The 25797-nt window shown below is 38.5% G+C and overlaps 1 protein-coding gene across 8 annotated transcripts in view; it reads right to left on the reverse strand.

Moving 5' to 3' along the window:
• The window catches only part of LOC104593388 (vacuolar protein sorting-associated protein, putative (DUF1162)), a 156223-nt gene that overhangs the window by 107099 nt on the left and 23327 nt on the right, over positions 1-25797 (reverse strand). For 6 of the 8 annotated variants that reach the window (XR_016078241.1, XM_088890930.1, XM_088890931.1 and 3 more), the window contains 6 exons: positions 25551-25612; positions 23198-23399; positions 13928-13996; positions 13728-13807; positions 11343-11492; positions 3219-3282 (listed from right to left, as the gene is read on the reverse strand). Coding sequence is in view for 5 of the 8 variants with exons in the window: in XM_088890930.1 (XP_088747056.1) it covers positions 3219-3282; positions 11343-11492; positions 13728-13807; positions 13928-13996; positions 23198-23399; positions 25551-25612 (627 nt within the window). In the remaining 3 variants the exon portion in view is untranslated. Of the gene's footprint in view, positions 1-3218; positions 3283-11342; positions 11493-13727; positions 13808-13927; positions 13997-23197; positions 23400-25550; positions 25613-25797 lie in introns of those variants that run through there. The other 2 variants (XM_019197045.2, XM_019197044.2) reach the window with 2 other exon arrangements.

Consider the following 25797-nt stretch of genomic DNA (forward strand, 5'->3'; position numbering starts at 1 on the left):
GAATAGAGCCCAGAATCTGAATGTGAAGATCACCAAGAAGATCTCTAATACACAATTTCACTACAGACAGAAGGCATAGCTCGATACTCAGCCTGAGTAGGGGTAGTATCCATATTCAGAATATTTTACCTAATCACTTCATATTCAGGCCGTAAATGCATTAGAAAATGCATGATCATCCTTTTATCAAATGTTCCTTCATAATCTTGACACAACAAGCTGACAGAGAATCCCCCCATGAGAACTAATTCATACTCAGTCCACAGATTAACAAAACCAACATAGTACTCGTGGATCTTCTTCTCCCCTCAGGTTTAAGAGAAGATTTCCATTTCAATTTGGTATTGTCAAGAGAGGTTGGGCTGTTGGCAGACCTTCTCCATGTATTCAAATATCTCCTTTGCAATCGTAAGGCCTCTCATTGGAATATCTATGTCAGTGTCAATCAAACAAAGAATCCACAAAGCAATTCTTGCACTGTCTATCATCCACTGCTTCACCCCTTTGCTATTGGATTCATTAGGCTTGGCCATTGAACCATCCGCATAACCCCAAAGTCCTTGGCCCTCAACATAAAACTGAAGTGGAACTACCATAGAGTATAATTGCTACCATCGAATTTGATTGACAATAATTCCCATTTGTCTGAAGCTGTTTAGGGGTGCAAACAGAGATAATTAAATTCAAATAGGGGTTTATCCGAATTCAATTCTTTAAGAAATATAGCATATCCAGATTCAATTCAAACCCAACAGATCTAGAAATCCCTAGATTTGAAATTGATTAGTTGAATAATTGGATATCAAATTAAATCCTTCTTGATTTGATTATCGTAGAACAAAGTTAAAAAATGAAAAACAGATCTGAGTTCTAAGAACACCCACAATGGGTTTGGCGTTCAACGTCCAATGTTCGACAGCAATCTAAGTTCTAAGAAGTAAAACAGACAAAACACACATGATACATGTTGGAAGCAGAGTTTTAAAAGATGTGGGAGACGAACACCTAGAGGCACACCTCCAGACAAGGTGCCCCCAAAACGCCCTGAGGTGTATGCCAGAGGCGCTGATGCCTCGAAGGTGTACGCCTCAGGCCCAAGAGGCGCATACCTCATACGCCTTTTGCATGAGCTGTAACAGAGGTGTATGCCTCATGCACACCTCATGCGAAAAAGGTAGAAAGGAAGAAAAGAAGACAGAAAAAAGGAAAGAAATGAAAGGGAAGGGAAAGAAAGAGAAGGGAAAAAAAAAACAGAGAAAAGGAAAGGAAGGGAAACCCTTTTCAGCTAGTGTTATGCATCTTCATTCTTCTTAATACAAGACATCTTTCATAAAAAAAAAAAATAAACAAAAATAAATGAGATCCTCTTTCCACTTCTTCTTCTTCCTCCTTCCTCCTCATCCTCCTCTTAAGGAGGTTCACACCTCCTACATTCTGAACCATGCCTCACGCCTCCAGGCAGTGAAATGCCTCCGCATTTTAAAACATTGATTGGAAGCTGCACCCATATCTAAGGCCTCAAAGGTTCAGGAAGAATGATAACAAGAAAGGGACTGCTAATAATATTATTGTTGCATCCTGTGATGGCTCCATTCCTACACCTTCCTGGGACACATTGAATGCTGTCAAGGCAAAGATAGAAAAGTACAAAGAATATATTAGACAGACTGAGAACAGTATGACTGGCAGTTCTACATCGTCTGCACCTTGCCCTCCCAGTGTGTCTGCATACTCAGGTGTAAGTGTAACAACCACTGCCAACTTAGCTTCAGTCACAGGTAATTTAGATATTCCCTGCATCATAGATCCAGAGCTTCTGATGATATGAGTAGTATCTCTACCTTATTTCATTCTTATCAATTGTGTTTGAGTAGAGATAAAGTCTCCATAGCCAATGGGTCTCTTGCTCCTGTGTCAAAGAAGGGAGATATTAGGGCTTCCGTCTGATGGGCTCACTTTCCTACATCTGCCATACATGTTCCAAAATTAAACACCAATCTACTTTCTGTCAGTACTCGTCACTTATAAATCCTCTACACTTCACCACCTTGCATCCAAGGAAAGGCCACCTACAATAGTCTTACTATAAGTTCAAACTGTTCAGTAACATTCTTTCGTGATTGTTGTGTTTTTCAAGATCTGGCTTCAAGGAATATGATTGAGAGTGGCTGTGAGAAAGATGGGATCTATCAGCTTGAGTCTACTGCTTCAGCCTACCAGAGTCAACATCATGGGAGTAATGTGTCATCTGACTATCCGAGTGTGCAGAATATCTGATTGAGTCATGTTTGATGTTTCTTTTAGTTCTTTGAGGGTCTTGTTTCTAGATTTTCTTAAGTTTACCAGTATGTCTAGTTCTCAATGTGAAGGGTGATTCAAATTAGGTGTTAAGAAGTCAAACTTGCTATACAAGTTATGATTCCACTAAGATTACCCATCTGTTTCCTTAGTTACACGGAAGACCGTATTATGCTTATCCTATGGAAGAGAATTCTGTTCTGGATTTCGCTCTCCACAGTTCCTCTTCGTATCTCCTCCATTTGGGAGGTGGCTAATGGTAAAGTAAATACTTGTGACAATCTTCAGAAGAAAACGCTTGGCTTGATACATCTCTCCTAATGTGTATTTTATGCTATAGAGATGGGGAGTCCATAGGACATCTCATAAATTGTCAGGTTGCAAGAAGTTTGTGGCAATTTTTCCTTAATTCAATAAACTACAGTTTGAGACACCAAAATTCTGTTGGAGATTTCAATGTCAAATGGCATGGCCTGAATTTCAAGTTGGGAAGGAGATGCAGATGCTTTTCGAAGGGTATTACTCAGGCTGTTACTTATGCTGTTGTAGGTCTGAATCTAGGTGATTTGCAAAGAAATTGGCTTCAAATCACACACTGCCCCAGCTAATAATCAGTGTCTACACCCTCTTCCTCCCAGAAAGAGACCATTCAATTTTATAGTATCAGCCTTCAGTAATCAATATCTCCAAACTTTTCCTTTTTGCCAACAGCAACCCAAAAACAACAAAAAGAATGTGGACATAGATGAAGAAGAGGAAAAAAGAAGTCAAATCCAACTACTTTTCCAGACAATAAGAAAGGAAACTCAGGAATAGTATATTGAAAACCATAAGGCAGTTTTTGCTTATTAGAAGCTTATCATCAACAGCTCATCCACTATGGTAAATACAAATATAAAAAGGAAAAAAACAGCACATACCAGTTCTTGTCGGAGAAAATTCAGTTTAGTTTTATATAAGTTTACATACTTGCGGCAATAACTTCTGCATTTAAGAAAAACACATTTTAATCAAGTAGCCAGAATGTAGAATCAGCACAACTTTGGACGAAGAGAGCTAAATTTACAAAAGATAGATACATGAGAAATAACAAAGAAAAATATAGGATAGATTCAATTCCATGATTTCTCTGCTTGGATAATATTATGACTATTGATACACTTTTTTTTTATCAGTAACAATAAACTTTATTAATGATATGAAACTATGTGAAACTTAAGGTACAAAAGGGGAAGGTAAAATGTCTTAACTCCCCACCAACAGAATACAATGGAAGAAAGTCAAAAGTTAGCCCAAAAAATAGATTCCCTATTCACCCCTTGCTTGGCTAACCCATCAGCAAATGAATTAGCAGTCCTCTTCACCCAGCTGTAATGCACCACAATATCCCTACTCAACCATTTTAATTTTTTCTTCTCATTGTTGTAACTCCACAAACCGCTGTCTTCTTCCTTTAGCCACTTAATCACCACTTCCGAGTCACCTTCAAGGACCAAACATCTGATGTTCAACTCTCTTGCTCTTTGGATACCTTCCAGGGCTGCAAGAATCTCAGCCCTAAGAGAGAAGGGGACCAAGAAGGACTACAAGTCCTCTTACATAGGGCAGAGGAAGCTATCTCTTTCCAATTTCTTACCAAATCAACCACAGAATAATCTGAGAACAGCTCCATAGTTTTCAGCCAATGTGCCACCCTTAACAGTATTAGATCTAATAAGTCTTCAAGGATTCTTTCCTTGTCTGAAAATATTCGTGAGTTTCTTTCTTCCCATTGGGTTCTTGACAGTATGGCCGGCCAGAAATAAGAGGAAGAGAAGAGAAGAGAAGAGGAGAAGAACAGAAGAGAAGAGAGGAGGGAAGAAAGAAGGGTTTTGCAATGTAACAGTACTGGCGGTGCCAGCCTTTATTTTAATATATATAGGGCGGCAGAAATAACAAGGGAAAAGACCCTTGTGCCCCTGAGTACAATAACAGACATAACAGAAAGAAAAAAACGAAATAAAAAAACACTTTAATTAGCCAAACAGGCCCTAACATCAGCAACTAAATTATTTTAACATTATTTTAACACTCCCCCCCAAGTTGGAGCATAGATGTCAATCATGCCCAACTTGTCACACAAATCTTTGTGCCGCACATGATGGAGACCTTAGGTGAAGATATCTGCAAGTTGTTCTTCTGAGCTGACATATGGTGTACACACTTCTCCACTTTCAAGTTTCTCTCTAATAAAATGTTTGTCCACTTCAATGTGTTTTGTCCTATCATGCAGAACTGGATTAGCAGCAATATTGATGGCAGCTTTATTGTCATAGCAAAGTGACATATGATTGCTTATTGCGAAACCCAGTTCACCTAACAGATTTCTTATCCACATGATTTCCGCAACCCCATGAGCCATCGCTCTATACTCTGCTTCAGCACTGGATCTAGCCACCACTCTTTGTTTTTTGCTTCTCCATGTGACAAGGTTTCCTCCTACAAAGGCACTATATTCTGCTCCTGCCCAATCTGCATCAGTATATACTTCCACTTTTAAGTGACTGTGTTTCTAAAACAACAAACCAGCTCCAGGAAACTTCTAGAGATATCTCAAGATCCTCTCTGCAGCCTCAAAGTGAGTTGTCCTAGGGCTGTGCATGAATTGACTAAGGACACCCACTGCAAAGGCAATATCAGGCCTGGTCATAGACAAATACAAAAGTCTCCCCACGAGTCTCTGGAACATCTTTACATCTTTCAAAAACTCTCCCTAAATGTCTCCCAGATGGTGATTAGGTTCAATAGGTGAATCAAATGGCTTTACCCCCAACTTGTCTGTATCTTCTAGTAGATATAGGACATACTTCCGTTGGGAAATAAAGATGCCCTTGTGAGAGCGGGCAACTTCAATTCCAAGAAAGTATCGTAAGGGGCCTAGATCCTTCACCTCAAATTTAGTGGCTAAGAATTTTTTCAATCTCCGGATTTCAGCCTCCCAATCTCCTGTGATCACTATGTCATCCACATACACAATAAGAGTTGCAATTTTACCTTCACCTCTTTTCACAAATAGAGTATAATCCGACTGGCATTGTTTGAACCCCATCTGTTGAACTGCTAAATGGAACTTACTAAATCAAGCCCGAGGTGATTGTTTCAACTCATATAGAGATTTTTTTAACCTGCACACCTTTTGTTCATTACCTTTGGCATAGAACTCTGGGGGTTGAGTCATGTACACTTCCTCTTCCAAGTCACCATTCAAGAAAGCATTTTTGATGTCCAATTGGTGAAGATCCCAGTTAAGATTTGTTGCCAAGGAAAGAAGAATCCTGATAGAGTTCATCTTGGCTACTGGAGCAAAAGTCTCTGCCATAATCCATCTGGCAGAGAGTCCTACCAAACAATTCCAAATGTTCACGGAAGGAGTTGATAATATCTTCCTTAGGGTCGGAACTGGATGTCTCTCCTGAGTTACTGAAGGACTAGTCTCTGTCGATGCCATATTAGCTGAGTTATACCTTTTTTTATTTTGCTGGCCTGGTTTCTTGCCCTGATCAGGTGCTGACTTCTTACCCAAATCCTGTGCCCATTTAGGTTTTCCATGGAGATCCCAACATGTGTCTTTCGTGTGTCGTGTCTTCTGGCAGTGAGTGCACCAAAGCTTGCTCTTGTCATCTGATTTTTTCTGAGTGTCACCCTTTTTAAAACCACCTCCGACATTTGTATCTGAATTTCCCCAGACAGCTAGGGCAACTGACTCCCCTTCTACACCATTCATCACACTTCTTCTGCTTTCTTCTGACTGCACCCAGGCATACACCTCCTGAACTGATGGCAAGTCTTTACTACCCAAGATCTGCACCCTGATGGACTCATATGACGGATTCAGCACTAGGAGGAAGGCAAATACTCGTTGCTGAGATACAAGTGACTTATAGGCCTTTGCATCTTCATCACACTTCCAATTCACATTCTGATAGTGATCAAGTTCTTTCCATATTGATGTCAAATCAGAATAGTACATTGAGAGACTCCTCTCCCCCTGCTTGCAAGTAGAGGATTCATCTTAAAGTTGATATATCTTAGCATAGTGTCTCTGCTCTGAATAGGTGGACTTCGCTTGTTCCCATATCTCACAAGCAGTTTCAGCCCACATAAAAGTCTTCCTTACTTGTGGCAGCATTGAAACCAAGAGCCAAGACATCACCATACCATTCTCTTGGTTCCACTTATCATGCTCAGCACTTCCATACTTTGGTTCCTTCACTCTTCCATTGATGTATCCTATTTTCCCCCTAGCAGTGATGTAGAGTTTTATTCCCCTAGACCACTCATGGTAATTCAGACCATCAAAGGGAATAACAACCATGGGAAAGCTCATATCCATTCCCCCACTCACTCCATTGTGGCTCCCTGAAATCTCTGAAGTAGCAGAATTCTCAGTCGACATGGTCAAACAGTAAATCAGTCCCGAACACCGGACTTAGGACCCCTCCTTACTCCACAAAACAATGCTCCACTCAGTTCACACCCACACACTTGGGTTTAATAACCAGGTTGAGCACAAACAGTACCAAATTCCGGACAAAACAGAGGTAATACTCGACAGATTTTAGACCTGTATAGTTTTAACAGTCCCACCTACCAGAATTCCAGAATGTCTAACAGCCACTAATCAGCAGGAGAGATCTTTCTTACTTATAGTCAAATCAAACCATTGAGAAGACAGGTCATCCTTGACCTACAGTTGTCTTAACACATGTACAGGATCACACGATCCAAAAAAACAGGGGGTACACAGATTCGACAGCATTCAGCCCGCCCAAACTCATAGGGTTTTCACTCGGCACATGACCAAGGAGGGTAAAGAGAGAAACAGGGAGAACTGTACCAGTTGTAGTTGTTTTTTTCAGTCCCGAATCAGATTTTTGTTCCACCCAAGTTCTGCTAGTCTGTTCGATCTGTTCTCTCAGTAAGGTTGTTCGATCTGCTTTCTTTAATCAGTATTCCCGCTCTGATACCATCTTGACAGTATGGCTGGCCAGAAATAAGAGGAAGAGAAGAGAAGAGAAGAGGAGAAGAAGAGAAGAGAGGAGGGAAGAAAGAAGGGTTTTGCAATGTAACAGTACTGGCGGCGCCAGCCTTTATTTTAATATATATAGGGCGGCAGAAATAACAAGGGAAAAGACCCTTGTGCCCCTGAGTACAATAACAGACATAACAGAAAGAGAAAAACGAAATAAAAAAAAAAACACTTTAATTAGCCAAAACAGGCCCTAACATCAGCAACTAAATTATTTTAACAAGGGTCCAACAGACTGCTACCCTAATGCTTCTCCACATAATCTTCCCTCTCTTCTTCGGCCATTTGAAAAAAGAAGAAGAGAACAAGCTTTGGACGTCCCCAGGGGGAATCCAAACACATCCAAAAAGGGAAAAAGCCCACTCCCATACTGATTTAGCAACCGAACAAGTAACCATAAGATGGTAACCAGTTTCCCCATCAGCTTTACATAGAGTACACCTATTAGGAAGTAAACAAGAATTGGGTCTCTTTTTCTGAAGTAGGTCATTTGTGTTAATTCTTTCCAGGAAAGTTTCCCAACAAAAACTACCAATCCGAGGAGGAATGGGCCTACTCCAAATTTCTTTAACCGGGAAAGACAACCCAATAGGATCAGAAGGTTGAGTTAATGTCTCAAAAAACGAAGCACAAGAGAAAACACCTGATGAGGAAGGAACCCAAAATCTGGTATCCTCCTTATTAGGGTCCAAGAAAATATTTTCAAGGATGGCTAACAAAGACATGATGTGGCCCAAATCTGTATCCCTAATTGCCCTTCTCACTAGGTTCCACCCAAAACCAAAAGGAGAGTCTGAAGGGCTTAAGAAGGATGATATGGGTTCATTTTTCAAATCTGATAGAGCATACAAAGAGGGAAATTGGTCCATCAAAGGTGAGTCCCCAACCCAAAGTTGTTCCCAAAATTTTATTCTATTACCGGAGTTAAGACCATACCTGATCCAAGGGGAGAAGACTAGAAGCAACTTATATATGGTTTTCCAAGGAGAGGCAGTTGTATCCCTTGCCAAAATTCCAAGTTCCCAACCATTGTCTTCCAACTCATGTATGCTAGCAACTTATATATCTGTACAAGCGACTCCTTTACCAGAGCCTCCGAGAGCTTTAGGAGTCTAAGAAGGTTTTTCGAAACCACAGCGTTAGAGGAGGCTGCAGGGGTCGATTTGGACGATGATAGACCCCCACAACCGTCCCCCAACCTTTGGGCCAGGTTGCTCACCTGATTTTTTAGGTCATGTGACCCAGTTAAGATATAAGTTGGGGTTGGGCTGTCTGGTTCAATCAGTTTAACCCCCAGGTTGATTTTTGGCACATTTTCAAATTTTTTCCCCTATTGCCGCCCCATAACTGCCACCCACCTCAGCGTAGGATCTTTTAGTAACCCCAGGATCAAGAATGGAAGGCCCAAATTCTAATCCCTCTTTAGAAATCTGGCCAAACTCTTTTGAATGCATAGCCTAAGCAATTACCTTTTCTTTGCAACAATGGTTAGACTTCTTCACACTTTCCTTCCTTGACCTTGCCACGCCATTGTCTTCTACCTCCCACAAGCTTCTCCATAGTCTCTCCTCCACCGATGACAGCAGCCATACCACCATTTCCAGCTTCACCATTTTCAGTATTGTTTCTAGTTTAACCCCTCTCACTTTCAAAGGTGTTGCACTGAGATTGGTTGCATCTTCCAGAACTCCTCCGCACAAAACTGCAATTTTCTTTAAGTTTTCATGGGACCATAGAAGAAATGGGAGTCCAAGCACTTTCAAACAGAAGATTTCCACATGGTGTATATTTTGTCATGTATCACAATTTTTGCCATATGGCATATATTTTTGCCATGTGCCACAAAGTTTACCTCATAGCATATTATTTCATGTCACAAATTTTGCCACCTGGCATATATTTTGTGATGTTTTTGCCATCTGACATTTTTCTATGTGTCACAAATTTTACAAAGTGCATAGTTGTCAAGGCAACTAGGTGGTTTTCAAACTTCACCTCGCCCAGACGCCATGATAAGTTTGTATAAGGCGCACGCCTAGGCGACTAGGTGGGCGCTTAACTCCAAGGCGCACGCCTAGACTAGATGCAAGACACATTAATACATTGATCCTTTAATATTTTTATATTGTTTTTTACTTTTCTTTTGCTGCAAATAGTTTTTATTGGTTAGTTTTTGTTATTACAATAGAACCTATCACACATTATCATTCTTTTTATTAGAAGAGTGCTGTCTTATTAGGGTTTTATTTTCATGGCAGAACTGAATAGAAGAGGAAGAGCTGTCCGGTCAGGTATGTTTCACACACAGTCCAACTCCAACTGTTTCTGCAATGCTGCATAACCAACTAGAAGTCTAAACAACTTCGACTATGCCAGGTAGTCAAATGAATCATCTTCTTCTCAGTTTTCAGCCCGCCTATTCTTCCTCCTACCCTCTTTGTTTTCAGCCTTTTTTTTTCTTCCTTTTTGTTGGTTCTTCCTGTTTTTTTGTCTTTTCCATACGTTTTTTGCATGATTTTTTTTTTTTGGAATCAAACAGGGGCTTCACCCCCTTCGTTTCTTCTTCATTTTCCTGCAAACTTTTCACCCTTTTACCTGCACTTTTGTCCTCCTCAATGGTAACCTGGAATAAGGGTTCCGCCTCCTTGTTTTTCTTGGTCTAAAACAGCAGTGGAGCCCCTTGTTCTTTTTTCCTTTTTTGGTCTAAAACAGGGCTCTGCCTCCCTGTTTTCTCCTTAAGTTCTTTTTCTTTTCTTGGTCAAACACGGGCTACAGTTCTTCTTTTTAAGTCCGAATTTCTATTTCTAATATTCTGTGTTGCATGCTTTAAGCCTACAAGAATCATAAGTAGAAAATTTAGTTTAGAGGTTTGTAGGTTAATGTATAAAACCAAGTAACTAGCTCATGAAGGATAGAAACACGTAGGCCTACTATTTTCTGATTTCATCGCCTAGGCGAGCCTGGGCGCCCCTTGGTTGCCTAGCCTCACCTGGGCGCCTTGAAAACTATGACCAAGTGCATGCCTTGTTGTGTTTATATCACACTTGGTAATGCCACATAAATTTGCACCTTACTGCATTTTGTGAAAAGCATAAAAACCTATTCAAGGACCTCACCTAACAGCTTAAGCTTTTAGGTTGAATGCTTCTTTGAGATGGTATCAGAACCTTTTTGACCAAGTGGCCCAGTGATCAATCCTTGCCACCCTATTATAATTACTTAAATTTCAGCACAAGGTATGGGTGGGTCTATGCTTGTCCACGCTTCAAGCCCAATGGGCTTTCACATGAGGGGGCACATTAAAGAATAAAAAACTGTTCAGGGACCTCACCTAACAGCTTAAGCTTTTAGGTTGAATGGTTCTTTGAGAGGCTCAACCAAAGTGTGTAGCAGAAGCATGAAGTAATCCAGAATGACTTTGTGCTTTTTGTTGTAGATTTACGCTTTCTTTCAAGGAATCTACTTGTTGTCAAAGCACAAACTTATTAAAAAAGCTTATCAAAACACAACCTTAATTTTTAATTTAATGAAATTCTTATCACCTAGGCGATTAAGTGCCCCATTGTTGCCCAGAATCACCTAGATGCCTTGACAACTATACTCATAAAGTCTAAAAGACAACTTTGCAATGTATTATTTTGTCTATTAAACCTTTGTTTCTTGGCTTTGTATGATGATTTTGAACAAAATAATAATAAAAAATATATTTTTATTTTGTCATTTCATAAAATATCAATGTTTTTGCATATATCACAATGTTTCCACCATATTTTAATTTTACAATATTTCCATATGACATTTCTGACATATTTCCTAAATTAGGATCTAACATTTCTACCAAACCAAAATTCTAACCCTTGATTCAAAAGTCATACTTTACTAAATGGCACAAACGACATAAGCTTATTATTTGCAAATAGGAAAAGAAAACATACCAATCAACTATTATTTGAAAATAAAGCAAAATAGGACTTACATCCGCCAACCAAAGTATCTCCAAGATGTCTTCCTCAACCTGCTATGAACATCTGACAATACAGATTCTTGTGCATAATGCCACCACAGCTTTTGCCACCCCTTTAATTTCCTTGATAAAGGACTACACCAAGGCCGGTAACGCCCATATCTGTGGAATTAGAGTACAGATATTAAGGTTTATCAGGATATGCTGTACTTGGGAAACTTAATACAGATATTAACTGGACAGATATGCAATACACAACCTAGACACAATGATGATTTGCTTCTCCAGATCAGTAACAAAGAAAACTTTATTGTTATTAAAAGTACAAAATAATCAACAAGAGAGGAGGGTGATAAATCTTTTTTCATAGGAGAAACTTTATAGAGAAACTAGAAAAAGAAAACAACACCAAATTAATATTAACTCTTAGTGCCCGTTTGGGAGGGCTTCCACGCAGCAGCTTCTGGCTTTGTAAAGTACACCCCACAAACTATGTTTGGTGAAAAACCTGGAATGCCCCAATATGCTTTCATTCAGCCAAGTAACCGACTTTCTAGTGAAGCTAGTTTCAGTATCTTCTTCAAAGAGGCTCAGTGAAGCAGCTCAGTCAAAGTTGAAGCCCTTTCAAACGGCCCTTAATGTTGCACTAATTCCTCATCACACTGGATGTGAAAATCAGATTTGCTCATGCACTTAAAGTTATTGTTGGTTAAGAGCAGCCACTAGAAAGGAACATTTACCCTTTACATACCCTATGAAAAGAACAAAATTGATCTTCAAAAATTCTATGGTTTCTTTCCTTCCAAATGCCATAATCTTGCAAAGGTGCCATCCTCCATTAAATTGCATCCCTCACTTCTAAAAATTTTACTGACCAACATTGTAGAAGCAGAGGCAAATAGGCTGGAACTCTCCAGTACAATATGACCACTTTGTTCATGCACAAAAGAAAATAACCACTCAATATCATCCCTTGACTTCTATGAAGTACCAATATTATTTTCTTACTGTTACGTCTTTTTGCCAAAATAAAACATAGATAATTTTCAATAACTGGTTACATTTTCATTTATATTAAATATAAACTCCTCCCAAATGAAACCATGGTTTGTAATATTGGTAATATTTGGTGACATATTCCAGAAATCTGTCCATTTCATTAGGGAGTGGTATGAAATATTCCAAGGATCCTTTTTCTTCATATCTCTAATGCATTGTCAATATATCAAGGATATTTTGAATTTCATTGAAAAATTAAACATCATCACCATCATTTAAACCTTGTCCCTACTATATGTTGCATGAATCCTGTTTCACCATTCCATTGTGTTCAATGCCATGACAAATTAAATATATAAAATTTAAAATTTTAGAACATTATCAAAACTTCCCATATTTTGTTAAAATTATCAAAAAGAAAAAAAAGACAACCATAAAAGAGATTCTTAACTTAATCAAAATATATAGTAAGAAAAATAAAAAAAGAAGTCAAAATGGAAAGTGAATGACATACTACAGACGAGAAGACTAAAAGGCTTAAAGGGAAACAGAGAGATACTCTTGTTTAATATATACAATTATTTCTATGCTTTTTTACGTCTTAAATGTGTAACTATACTTCTAACAATCTAGAATGTTTCATCAACAAATTCCATGATTTTAGTAATTTTTCCTAATTTCGTTAGATTTCCCAAATATCTTAATAAAAATAGCGAAGTGATTTCAAATATCTAAATTCCTTAGATTTTCCAAAGTACACCACAATGTTTTAAAACGCAGAAGCGTGATGCAAGGCGTTCCACTACCTAGAGGTGTGAGGCATAGTTCAGAATGCAAGAGGCGTAAGCCTCCCGAACACAAGGAGGCATAAGCCTCCTTAAGAGGAGGGTTAGGAGGAGGAAGGGGGATCTCATTTTTCCATTATTTTTAATAAAAATCTTTTATATTAAGAAGAATGAAGATGCATAACATTAGTTGAAAGGGGGGTCTTGTCGAAGCGGAGGCATACGCCTCCCACGCCTTTTAAAACACTGGTACACCAATTGAAATGTAACTTTAACACCAAAAAAAATTAACTTTAGAATAAGCTGTGGTGGGTGACCATGGAATACTAGGTCTATCAATTTCTAGTTACTAAAATGATTTCACAGTCCTAGGATCAGACACAACCATAGATAAAATGATTTTAGCATGCAAAATGTTTAGTACAAAGCCAACTAATAGACCGATTTATATTTGTAAAAGTGAGAAAATAACTAAAACGATATTATTCAAACACAAATTTTGTGGTAAATAAAATGGTTGATGGATTAATCAAAATGGTGATAAATATTGCACTAGCAAAAGGTGAGGGGGGAGGAAAGGTAGAAACAAACATTAGGAATTATCATCACTTACTTCTTTCTCAACTGACAGATGCATAAATAATCCCAAACAATTAAGATTCGCTGCATCTGAACCTCATTCAATGACATCACCTAATAATTTTCCACAGTACACAAAAAGGTTACATAATATATAACAGGGCCAACCAACTAAATATTAACTATAAATTAAATTAACTTCAAAATTGACAGAACAATGCGGAAAGGACTAACCAGAGCATTTATTTCAGCCCTAACAGAATATTGTGGTATGCCATTCTCAACCTTCCCAGATCTGTTTACCTATATCACAGAAACAAATTCATGAAATAGCTTAACATTTTAGCATACAGATGAATGTTTAAGAAATGTAAAAGCAAATTCAGAAATTATGGCTGGTATACTGGATGCTCAGCAGTCAAGAGAATTAAATATAGAAAGACAATCATTGAAGGTGATTCTAAAGTGCTTAGTAGATAGCTAATGAAAAATGAAACAGCATTTTGGTCCTAAAGAAATGAAATAAAGCAATTTATGTGACCAACTAGGAATGTTCAAATTTAAAGTAAATGGGTTCAAAGATCAGTAAATTGTATGCCTGATGCTTTAAATAAACAGAGGATGGATAGAGCTCAGTTTTTGGTCTCAATCGTAAATTAAATTTTAAAGGAAGTAAAATCTGCTATCTGCAAAAAGTCTATGTAATCTTTGCACGTATTTACTGCTTTTAATAAAATTGAACCATTACCTATCAAAAAATGTAAGCAAATTCAGAAATAAGAAAAGAGAATCTACCAAAAAATGAAATATAAAAAAATAAAGAGTGGAGTAATAATGGCAATGTCAACTTTATTCAAGGTATCATATTGCCATGAATAACAATGGCATGTCATCATTCTACTAGGAACCATGTTTGAAAGAAATCATGAAACTTTTCCTTTAAAAATAGCTAAGTATTCTGATAAGATAAAGTTTAATAAATTAATGATCAAAGATCCTATCAGAACCCTAAAAGTAAAGGATAATTGGGCATGAGTAGCACTAGGATGGGTGACCTCCTGGAAAGTCCCCATGTTGCACCACTCCACTAAAACTTCTGAAATGTTTTTAGTAAAAAGAGAACACTTCAGAAGCACTGAAGTATTAAGTTACCCATTACAAAATTCTGAAGTATCGACAATCTCTCCCCAAGGAACATTTGATCAAGTGGGAGCAGGTTAGAAAACCTAAGGAACAAGGGGGTTTAGGAATTGGGAACATCCTATTAAGGAACACAGCTCTACTAGGTAAATGGCTTTGGAGGTTTCCCTTTGAGAGCGACAGACTACGGCACAAAGTGATTGAGAGCATTCATGGGGTGGATGGATATGGCTGGGATGCAAAAATTTCCCCTCACAGTTCTTTGGCTTCTCCTTGGAAAGCAATTCATGAAATCTACCCTACTTTCCTCAATTCCATCCAGTTCAATGTGGGACAAGGTAATAAAATTCTGTTTTGGGAAGATGTATGGGTAGGGGAAACCCCACTTAAAGACAAATTTCCTGATCTCTTTGTGCTATCTAACCTCAAGGGAGAAGCTATATCCATGTTGGGAACACCGTGTCCAAATGGTGTGAACTGGAACTTGGGCAAGTCCACTTGGACCCTTTGCTGGATGATTCTAGAATCTGGGTAAGCTCTCCAGGCGGTATCTTTTCTTGCTCTTCTTTCTTCAGAAAATTTGCTTCCCCCATCCCCCTAGGTGGGGATTTCCCTGTGAAAGAAATTTGGTGCAAGCCTGTTCCCCCGAAGATTCAAGCCTTCTGTTGGGAAATATTCCTTGGTAAGGTAAACACTTGCAATATACTGCAGCGTGGTGAAACCCTACCTCATTTATTGATATCTGTTTTTCTTTTGTGCTTCAAATTTGGGAATTCTTTTGTACTCTCTTTGGCTGCAGGTAGGTTCCCCTTCAAGATGTGGCAAGACTCTTCAACTGTGACTTCTTGAGACAATGGAAGAAAAGAGGGATGGTAATGTGGAAAGCAACAAAGGCAGCAATTTGTTGGGTAATATGGGAAGAGAGGAATAACAAGATTTTCCCGAAAAAAAGCATAACAGTAGAGGAAGTGATTGATAGCATTAAAGTGAAACTAGCTCATTGGGTAAAATCCTTGGATAGCTTTCAAGTCTTCTCAGTCACATACATTCTAAGAACCTGGTCTTAAGTAGCACAGTCCTCGAGAGTAAGAGATAAAGTAAGGCTGGAGTGGAAACCACCAGAAGGCAATAAAGTGAAACTGAATTTTGATAGGAGCTCCTTTGGAGATCCAGGCATTTCAAGAGTAGGAGGAGTATTCAGAAATTCTGAAAGGAGGATATTGGGTATGTTCTCAGGACCGATTGGCACCAGAAACTCACTGAAGGATGAACTTTTGGCATTATTACAAGGGTTAAAGTTAGCCAAACAGTTAGAATACAGAAATGTAGAGGTGGAAGGGGACTCAAAAGTAGTAATTTCTTGGGCAGCAAACAGAAGCGATACCTTGTGGACGTTTGAACATGTGAATAGGGAAGTGGAAAAGATTGCAAAGGAGGTTGAGGCTGAATTTAAATGGGTCCGAAGAACTGCAAATGGGCTAGCTGATGTTTTAGCAAAACAGGGGGCATTGACACAGCAACTATTTTGGGCTGCACTGTAATGAGGGATAGAATAGAGTGATTAAAGGGATCAACAGTCCCATCACCAAGTTGTATAAACTGTTTACAATCTGAAATTTAATAAAATACATGTTCACTGATCAAAACAAAGGTCCCAATCAGTAACTGATGGTCGATATGCCAATGACTTTCACTAAACTTGGTTCAAAGATCCACCTGTTCCATTCTCTCCAAATAGCCCAACAGACTGCAAAAGGAGTGATGTGCCAAAAGATCTTATCTTTCTTGCTGCTTATCAAGTTTGGCCATTTAGTTAGTATCTCCTTACATTGGAGTACAACCAACAAAGAAGCCTTAAATAAAACATAAAAGAAAGACCAAACAAGAGTATTTGGACAGTTTAGGAGAAGAGGAACACAAGAACCTTCAAAGAGCAAGATAAAAGGAGGCTTTAATCAAGTGCATCGCAATAAAGGTAGCATATTGGACATAATCATTTGATTACTACTCATCATTCTCCTTTAATAACTAAGGTTCAAAATATCAATACAGGCCGATATGTTGGATGGGGCGTATCAGTCTGTAATAGAAGCATGCCTTCCTTTTTTTACTCCCAATTTAGTGCGTTTTTCCGTGCGGTCTATCAGCAATTTACAAGCTCAACAGACCGCTATTCGGTCTTTTCCCGTTTGGTTCGCGGTACATCTAGCCACCAAAAGCCAACGCATCGAAAAGACGCAAGAATCCCAAAACGGGCGATTTTCAGGAAGCTCCAAATGGAGCTATTGTGTTTTTTTTCTATTCATCTTCACACAGAAAGACACACCTTAACCAACCGGGCTTCAAGCTGCTCAGATCTTAATGCAAAAGAAAAATGCGTCTTTTGACTGTCAAAGCTACTAGAAGCTCTTCCCAAAAAGACTTGCCAAACAGCCTTTTAGTTTTTTTCTCTCAAACTGGTTCAAGGGGATCAGTTTAAGGCCCACCTACCTCCTGAAATAGGTGGGACCCTGAAACACTATGTATAGGGGTGTATCGAAGGGTCCCCGATACAATACGTATCAGCTGTTACGTCCCGATACATGACAAAATTTTAATCCTTGTTAATAACATTATGAGGAAGTAGAGGGAGGAATGGCTGCAACCTCTACTAAGAGGCATGTAGGTAATAGACAATGGAGATCACCTCAAAAAGATTTTTCTTAAGCTCGAAATATAGGTATGATTAACATTAAGGCAGCACCCTCAAATAACCAGTGTTTAGAGAACTGGACCGTACTAGCCGGTTGAACCGTGACCCGGGGCCTTGGCCGGTTCGGTCATACCCCAATAACCGGACTTGCTCAAAGCCCACTGAAAACTGGATGACCAGCCGGTTGAATCGGAAAACTGGTGAACCGGTCTCAATTTCATGAAGCCGCCCGGGTCCATATATAAGCGAAATTTTAAAATGTTGTTAACAAGATCTGAACCCAAGACCTCTTATTTTCACAGATTACTTAATTACCACTAATCCACCTCTTTACTTATACTAATTAATGATTATTTATTAATTATTATACATATTACATTATTATGCATGTATTTTAAAGAAAATGTAAGTCAAAAGGCTTGAACCCTAGTCATTTGTTTTAAAAATTAAGAAGCTTACCATCCATCCACATATTTAAGTACATTAAAAGTTGTAAATTATATTATATATAGTATTTATATGACCCATAGTATAAATATGTATATGCCACATCATCATGGTCCGACCTCTAGATCTCATCCAAGAAATTAGACCCCTTCAGATCATTGGCCTATAGCCCTGCGGACAGACAAGGTTCTGAAAGTAAAATCCCCATTTAGGATAGAAAAAATGTGGACCTTGCACAAGGACTTTAACAAGAAAGTAAGATCCTGTTGGAAGGAATACAAAGTAGAGGGTTGGGCTGGATACAAATTTCAACAAAAGCTGAAATACCTAAAAAGAACGATGAAAATCTGGGGGAAAGAAGAATTCAAATCTTTTGTAGAGGAAAAAAGTACTATCCTCTCAGAGCTCAAGAATCTAGACCAAAAGGATTAGGTAGGTACCTTGAATGGAGAAGGAAAGAGGAGAAGAGAAGCCTTGAGAAACTCCTGGGAGAATGTTGTTAGAAGGGAGGAAATCTTTTGGAGACAAAGGTCTAGCATCAAATGGTTAAAGGAAGGTGACAATAACTCAAAATTCTTCCACAATCACGCCTCAGGAAGGCGTAGGAAAAACTACATCTCAAGAATTAAAGTTAACCAAAGGGAGGTAGAAGATGCGGAGGAGTTACCAGAGACTTTTCTTAACCACTTTAAAAAGCTCTATTCCAAGGAAGTTTCAGAAAACTAACTCTGAGAAGCTGGGATGGGGCGACCCTAACAGAAGAAAAGAGGAATTGGCTTGAAAGTGAATTGCAGGAACAAGAAATAAGGGAAGCAATTTTTTACATGGATGGAGACAGAGCCCCCGGGCCAGATGGTTTTCCTATCTTCTTTTTTCAGACCTGCTGGGACATAATAAAAGAAGATCTTTTGGAAGCTTTTAAGGAGTTTCACTCGGCTGTTGTAAACAAAGGTAATAACTCAACTTTCATTTGTCTCATTCCAAAAAAAGGAGGTGTCTTGGAAGTAAAGGACTTCAGGCCCATAAGTTTAGTAGGGAGTGTATATAAAATCTTGGCAAATGTGTTTGCAAAAAGGACCAGAGAAATCCTAGGAGATTTGGTTTCTCCCAATCAGTTTGCTTTTGTGAAAGATCGACAAATTGTGGACAGTATCCTAATAGCAAATGAAAGTGTTGAAGAGAGAAGGAAGAGTGGCAGGTCGGGTCTACTTGTAAAACTAGACCTTGAAAAGGTGTATGACAAAGTAGATTGGGATTACCTCTTCCAAGTCTTGAAACTGAGGGGTTTTGGAGTTAAATGGTTGCAGTGGATTAAAAGAATGCATAAGCTCAACCTGGTTTTCAATTCTACTGAATGGAGAGACAGAGTCGAAATGTTATTTAAAGGTAAGCAGATGTCTTCGGCAGGGATGCCCCCTCTCTCCCTTTCTTTTCACTCTGGTGATGGATGTATTTAGTCAGCTCGTAGACAAAGCAAAATATCTGAATTTAATAAAAGGTTTTGAAGAGGTGCACTTAACATTTCCCACCTCCAATTTGCAGATGATATAATTCTTTTCCTAGAAGCCAGCCGATCTGGAAAACATAACAAATGTGAAAAGGGTTCTAAATTGTTTTGAACAAGTCATCAGGCTAAGGGTTAACTTCACAAAGAGTAGCATAGTGACAATCAATTCAGTTGAAGAAGCTCTTGTTGATAGGTTCAAGGATATTCTGAACTATTGAGTGGAAAACCTTCCCCTAACCTATTTAGGCTTACCTTTGGGTGGGAATCCAAAAAGTCAAAGTTTTTGGGAGCCAAAGTTGGAAAAATGCGAAAAGACATTAGCCACTTGGAAACGATGTTACCTATCAAAATCAGAACACAGATAGAGAAACTTCAAAGAGACTTCCTATGGGATGGTGGAAGGGAGAAAAGAAGTAATCTAGTGAGGTGGGCCCAGACTTGCAAATCAAAAGAGGCGAGAGGGCTGGAAATTGGTCACCTGAGAGAAGAACACTTCTCTACTTGGAAAATGACTGTGGAGATTTCCTAAAGAAACAAACTCTCTTTGGGCAGCTGTCATCACAAGTACGGGTTGGACATCAATCGTTGGGATTGCAACCTTCATTCAAACCGTGTAACTTCATTAAGCCCTTGGAAAGGTATCATCTCAACCTCTAACAAATTCTTTCCTTTCATAAGGTTTAAAGTGGGTAATGGTACTAAAATAAAATTCTGGACTGATCTGTGGTGGGGCAATACTACTCTAGCAGTTTCCTACCCTAGACTTTTTAACCTCGCCCTAAACAAAGAAGCCACCATCTCCCAATCCCTCCCCTCTTCCCCCACTGAGAGCAACATAAACTTGAGTCTTAGAAGACCCTTAAGGGAGTCAGAGATCAATGAGCTAACTGAACTCCTGCTCTCCCTTAGAGAAGTCTACATCTCCCCTAATTCCCTAGATTCCCGTGCCTGGAAACCTCACCCTATAGGCAACTTCTCTTCCAATTCTGTCTTCAAGGTCCAGGTTGCAGAGGAGCAGAATTATCTCTTCCCTTTCAAGAAGGTCTGGTGCAACTACATCCCCTCTAGAGTGTGTTTCTTTGTATGGGAGACCTGTCTGCACAGGATAAACAATTGTAAGCTATTGCAAAGGAAGAATTTTGGCAGACTTTCCATCTCCCCCCATGTTTGCAACCTTTGCTTGAGAGCAGGGGAATCAACTGACCATCTCTTCATTCACTGCCAGGAAACCAGGGACATCTGGAGCCATTTTCTACAGCTAGCTGGGTACAGCTGGGTTGCCCCCAAATCACCTCCAGGATTTGCTCCATCAATGGCAAGGTAAAGGACTGAGTAAAAGAGGTAAGGTTTATTGGCAAATAATTCTGCATGCTGTACTTTGGGAAGTTTGGGAAGAAAGCATAGTTTTCAAGGCGACACCTAGGCGACAAGGCACCCTTGGAGTCTCGTCTCGCCTAATCGCCAAGCAGTTTTCTATAGCGTGTTATAACAAACTTTTATATTCTTAATTTTTTTGAGGTTATATTTGTAAAATAGACATTTTTAAATTAAAATATTCATTTTTGTGTGTTTATATACTAACTTCTTTTTGTTATTTTCTTATTTGTTAGGGTTTAATCAACACAAACATTGCTAAATGCTGTATTGAACCCTCAAAGACTTCAAAACTGAACTAATAAGAAAGAACATAAAATGTTGTCCAATCAACACATTTTCTTATTTTTCTTTACTAATTTTGTGTTTTTATAAACTAATTTTTTCTTCTTCTTCTTCCAACTTTTCTTTTCTTCTTTTCCTATTACAGAAATAGGGGTTTCATCCCCTATGTTTTTCGAATTTTCTTTTCTTTCTTCTTTTTTTTTTTTTGATAGATAAAATTCAATTTATTTCATTAGAAGCAAATGATAAATAGTTCGTTACAAGCATCCCAAAATGAATTCTTCCTTCCTTCTTTTTCTTCTCATGAATATGTTGGAATATGTTGATTTTCTATACTTTAATATGAAGTTTATACTTTTCTTATGAAAATTATGGATATTTATTAAGGAAATGTGATTATGGAACCTAGGGAACTACCCTAGGATACATGTTTTTACTTAAAAAAAAAAATCCATCACCTAGGTGACGCCTAGGCGACTAGGTGACTAGGCGCCCCCCTGTCGCCTAGACTCGCCTTGGCGCCTTGAAAACTATGGAAGAAAGGAACAACCGCTTGTTTGAGAACAAGGCAAAGACGAAGAGTGATCTGATCTCTCGCATTACCTTTAAATGTAATCAGTGGGCTTCCAGCTCAGACAAGTTTAAAGGAGTCTCTATAAACGACCTAAACAAGGATGCTGGCTTTTTCCTTTTCTCCTCCCCCCCTTCACCCCTCTTCCCCATCAAAAGTGGCCCCTTACATAGGAGGGAAGGAACTTGGACCCTATGTTTTGATGCAAGTGCCTCAGGCAACCCTGGAACTGCTGGTGTTGGAGGAGTTTTAAGGGATGAAAATGGGCCGTGGAGACTCAGTCATTTTCTGACAGAAGCAAGGAACCTACTGGCAAATACAAATGTTCATCTGTGCTGGATTACAAGGGATTTTAACGCTCTTGCAGATGGATTAGCAAAATTAGGTGCTCTTTCAGAAGTGTTGTACTGTGATAAGATCCCTCCTATCAAAATTTCAGGGGTCTGATCCCTCCTGTGATAAGATCCCTCCGGGATTAGCAAAATTTGGTTTTGATGCCAAAACGAAGATCACCTTCCTGATGACTAGATCCCACCAAAAAATCCAAGAACTAGGCAATCTATAGCAGATCAATCAGCCCTTTATTACTTCATGCAATCAGCTGATCTAGGGTTGCATGAGAATGCTTCAAGAATCCTAGTCGAAGCTCTGATACCAAGTAGAAATCTGCTGAATTCAAAAATAAAAAAGAAAAAAAAAAGTAGTTTCTTGAAGAGAGAAGGAAGAGAGAAGAAGAAGAAGAGAAGAAGAGATCTTGAAAAGAAAGAGAGCAAAAATCTGGCCGCCCCCTTCACTTAATATTTATATTAAAAATATAATAGTACAAAGACTACCATGCCCTTATAGGGCGGCAAAACATAAAACAGCATATAAAAGACTCAAATAAACCATAAAATTTGGACACATAACTGTTGTGGTCCCCACTTCCTATCTAACAACTAACATAAAACATCTACTCTTAAAACAACACAAAATTGACTAATCTTCAACACTCTGAATATCAATATGAGGCTTCAAATAAATGAAATAGAACCTGCGAAACAGCTTTGGATTTGACGCCTATTTACAATATCAAAAACTGCACAGAGGAACCCCTATTTAAAATACCAAAAAAGAATGTGCAACACAGCTTTGGATTTGAACCCACTTGTGGGGAAAAGTTGGAATACTAGTAAAATATAAGATGACCCAACACATTTTAATGGAGAACCTCTTTGTGTCAAATGGTATCAACCCATGAGACATTTAAGTTGTTTTGGAAACCACAGGGTATATTTAAGTAGTTTAATAAAACTAAAGGGTATATTTAAGTAATTAACCCTGATTTAAATACAAAGAAGAATTGGAGGGTAGTAGCTGGCTAGCCTATAAAAAACAGGAGTGCCAGGCACAATCTGGCAATTGCATTATTGTACTCATTATGTAATTATAAATCAATAAAATTTAGGTTGTTATAGATTAAAACAAAAACAGATCAGAAGTGCATACCACAAGAGATACAGCAACATCAAATGGTGCAAGTATATAATCACTTAAGCCACATTCAAATCTCGCATTACAGAATTGGGAGTCATTGCCATTATCATCATCAATGTTCAGAGTTCCCAGAGAAGTGCTACAATAGATCCCCAAACTTGAGATCTCCACAATCTTGTTCACTTGGCCACCTCTAAGTTTCACACCTGATAACCTGAAAAATGAAGCTCAAATTTAATTTCTAACTAAAAATTGGAATAAAGTCATCATTTAAGTTCAAGGACAGATAAGACAGAACTAAAAAACAATCTTTTACAACCTGAACACCAAAGTTCTTTCTTCTTAGTACTGGGAACAGCACTATCCATAATTTAAACATTTTTTATCAGTATGTCCATAATTTAAACATTGCAATGGACTTATGTAAGTATACCAAACACAAAGAAACATCATGAAAGAATCAAGTCTCCTTTCACAACTTTCAGTAATTGGGTGATTGGGTCCCAAAAGTTGGAAGATCTGGGGTTTCCACCCAGGGGCAAACCCAAACACTTTATAGGCCAGTTCTCCACTGTACAGTCCAGACTTCTTAACTCTTCTAGAAGCTCCAGAGGGACACTGATGCCAGTGATGCTATTGCATTTGAGGCCAGTAACCACCTCAAAACAATTTAAAATCATTCCAAACTAATAAGATAGTCCTTCTTAGCCTCAAGAAAAATAGCATACTGTAAATGAGTCACATGGATTTCCTCTATTCCCACTTTGAAACCCTGAATAAGATTGTGTAAAGAGACTGGGCCGAATGGGCCCTAACAGCTTCTTATGTGATATCCTTCTTTATCTTTTATTTTATGTTGATGGGCCTCACTTGATGGGCCTGTTATTTGTTCTTATTTTATTTCCCTTATGTAACTGCCAAGCTGGCCGCCCACTTAAGGGTATACTTGTCATCATCAATTTGTTTTAGAATTTAATAAAATTAGGGTTAGAGGAGGAAAAAGCCTAATTCGACTTCTTGTTCTCTTACCTCTTCTCTTCTACATACACAGCTCTTGCACTTCCATTCAGATCTGATTTGTACTGTTAATCACTGATCTTAAACCTAATATTAGAGGACTGATTCTCAACTTGGTATCAGAGCGGGTTCAGTTCCTCTTTTTCTTCTTTTTCTTTTGTTCCTGTACACTCTAAAATCAAGGGAGTGTATGGAGGGATAGGTTCTCTATAGTATAGAGAATCACTTGCCTGGTTGGTAGAAGGGTTTGAAGAGTTTAGATCTGGCCAGTTGTTGCCAAGAAGTGATGCTGTCTTGCTGCTGCCCGAAACCTTAGCCGACTAGAGATCTTTCGAGTTACCAGGAAAAGTGAAGCTTGGGTGTGGCGCTCTGTGCTTGGAAGGTGTCTTGTGACTGCTAAAGGAGGGCGGTTCAGGTTTGGAAGAGTTTGGGTTACTCTGGTAGGTGCGGCTGTGTCTTCTCTCTCCCACCCATCTGCTGGACGGAACAAAACCCTAGTTTTTCAAGCACCCAAGTTTTGGTTTGACTTCAAGTAAGTTCACATAGTCAAATTTTTCTGTTTTTTTATTTCCGTTTGATTAATGGAGGTTTCCTAGAACTTTTTTTTGGATAATTAATTGAAATTTTATTAAAACTTAATAAAAGAGGAGTAAATACAATAGAGAGGAGGGGTAAAATCAAGAATGAAACTTATATTACAATATTGCCCAATAACAATAAAGATTAGCTCTTCCCACCCCTTGTTTCGCAAGTGCATCCACAAAGGAGTTTGCACTTCTCTTAATCCACTGAAGCTTAATTTCCATGTCCTGGATCAGCTATTTATACATCTTTTTTCTCATTTCAAAATTTCCAAAACCTATTCTCTTCCTAGATCTTTTATTTCAAATTCAAAAGCTAGGAGTCCTTTTTGAGCTTATACTTTTTGAGGGTCAATTGTCAATTATCATTATATCATTAACATACACATTCAATACCACAGTGGACCATCCTTTGTGCTCAAAAACCAACTATGTCGAAGGACTTATTCTTGGGACTCTTGAGCCTAGGGACCCCTCATAAGAGCCACTTCGAGTGACTACACCAATGCTATCACATCAATGATCAACATTCACCCCTATCAAAGACTAAGAAGGCCTAACCATCTTGGGGCTTTTCCACAGCTAACTACTAAAAAGGGAATTCAATGAACAATTCGGCTAAACAAGGGAAAGAGACAAAAAAACAAATACTTAATTTACACTTCTCCAAACTATCAGCATTTCTTGAAGAAAGTTTTCAAGAAATAATATAGACAATTTCATCTCAATTACATGCTACATCTAAAATGACAAGGATAAAAGATTACCCAACAGAATTCTGCTTCGTTACAGTCAAACTGGAAAACCTTAAGCCAAATAAGGACCGTGCCTGGAAAAATCCAAAAAAGTAAGAAGCATAATCTGTATCATAGGAAGACATCCTGAGAAGATTAAAACATATTACAATTCCTACTAAAAAGTTTCCTTCTCAACCTTAACCAGGAAAAAGGACCACTTAAATTTTCAAGATGTTGGAATCATGGGCTAAAACAAAAGCCACTAGAAAAAGAGAAA

The sequence above is a fragment of the Nelumbo nucifera genome, chromosome 7, assembly GCF_055504915.1.
Source record: "Nelumbo nucifera cultivar China Antique chromosome 7, China Antique-T2T, whole genome shotgun sequence".
In the NCBI taxonomy this organism is placed as follows: Eukaryota; Viridiplantae; Streptophyta; class Magnoliopsida; order Proteales; family Nelumbonaceae; genus Nelumbo; species Nelumbo nucifera.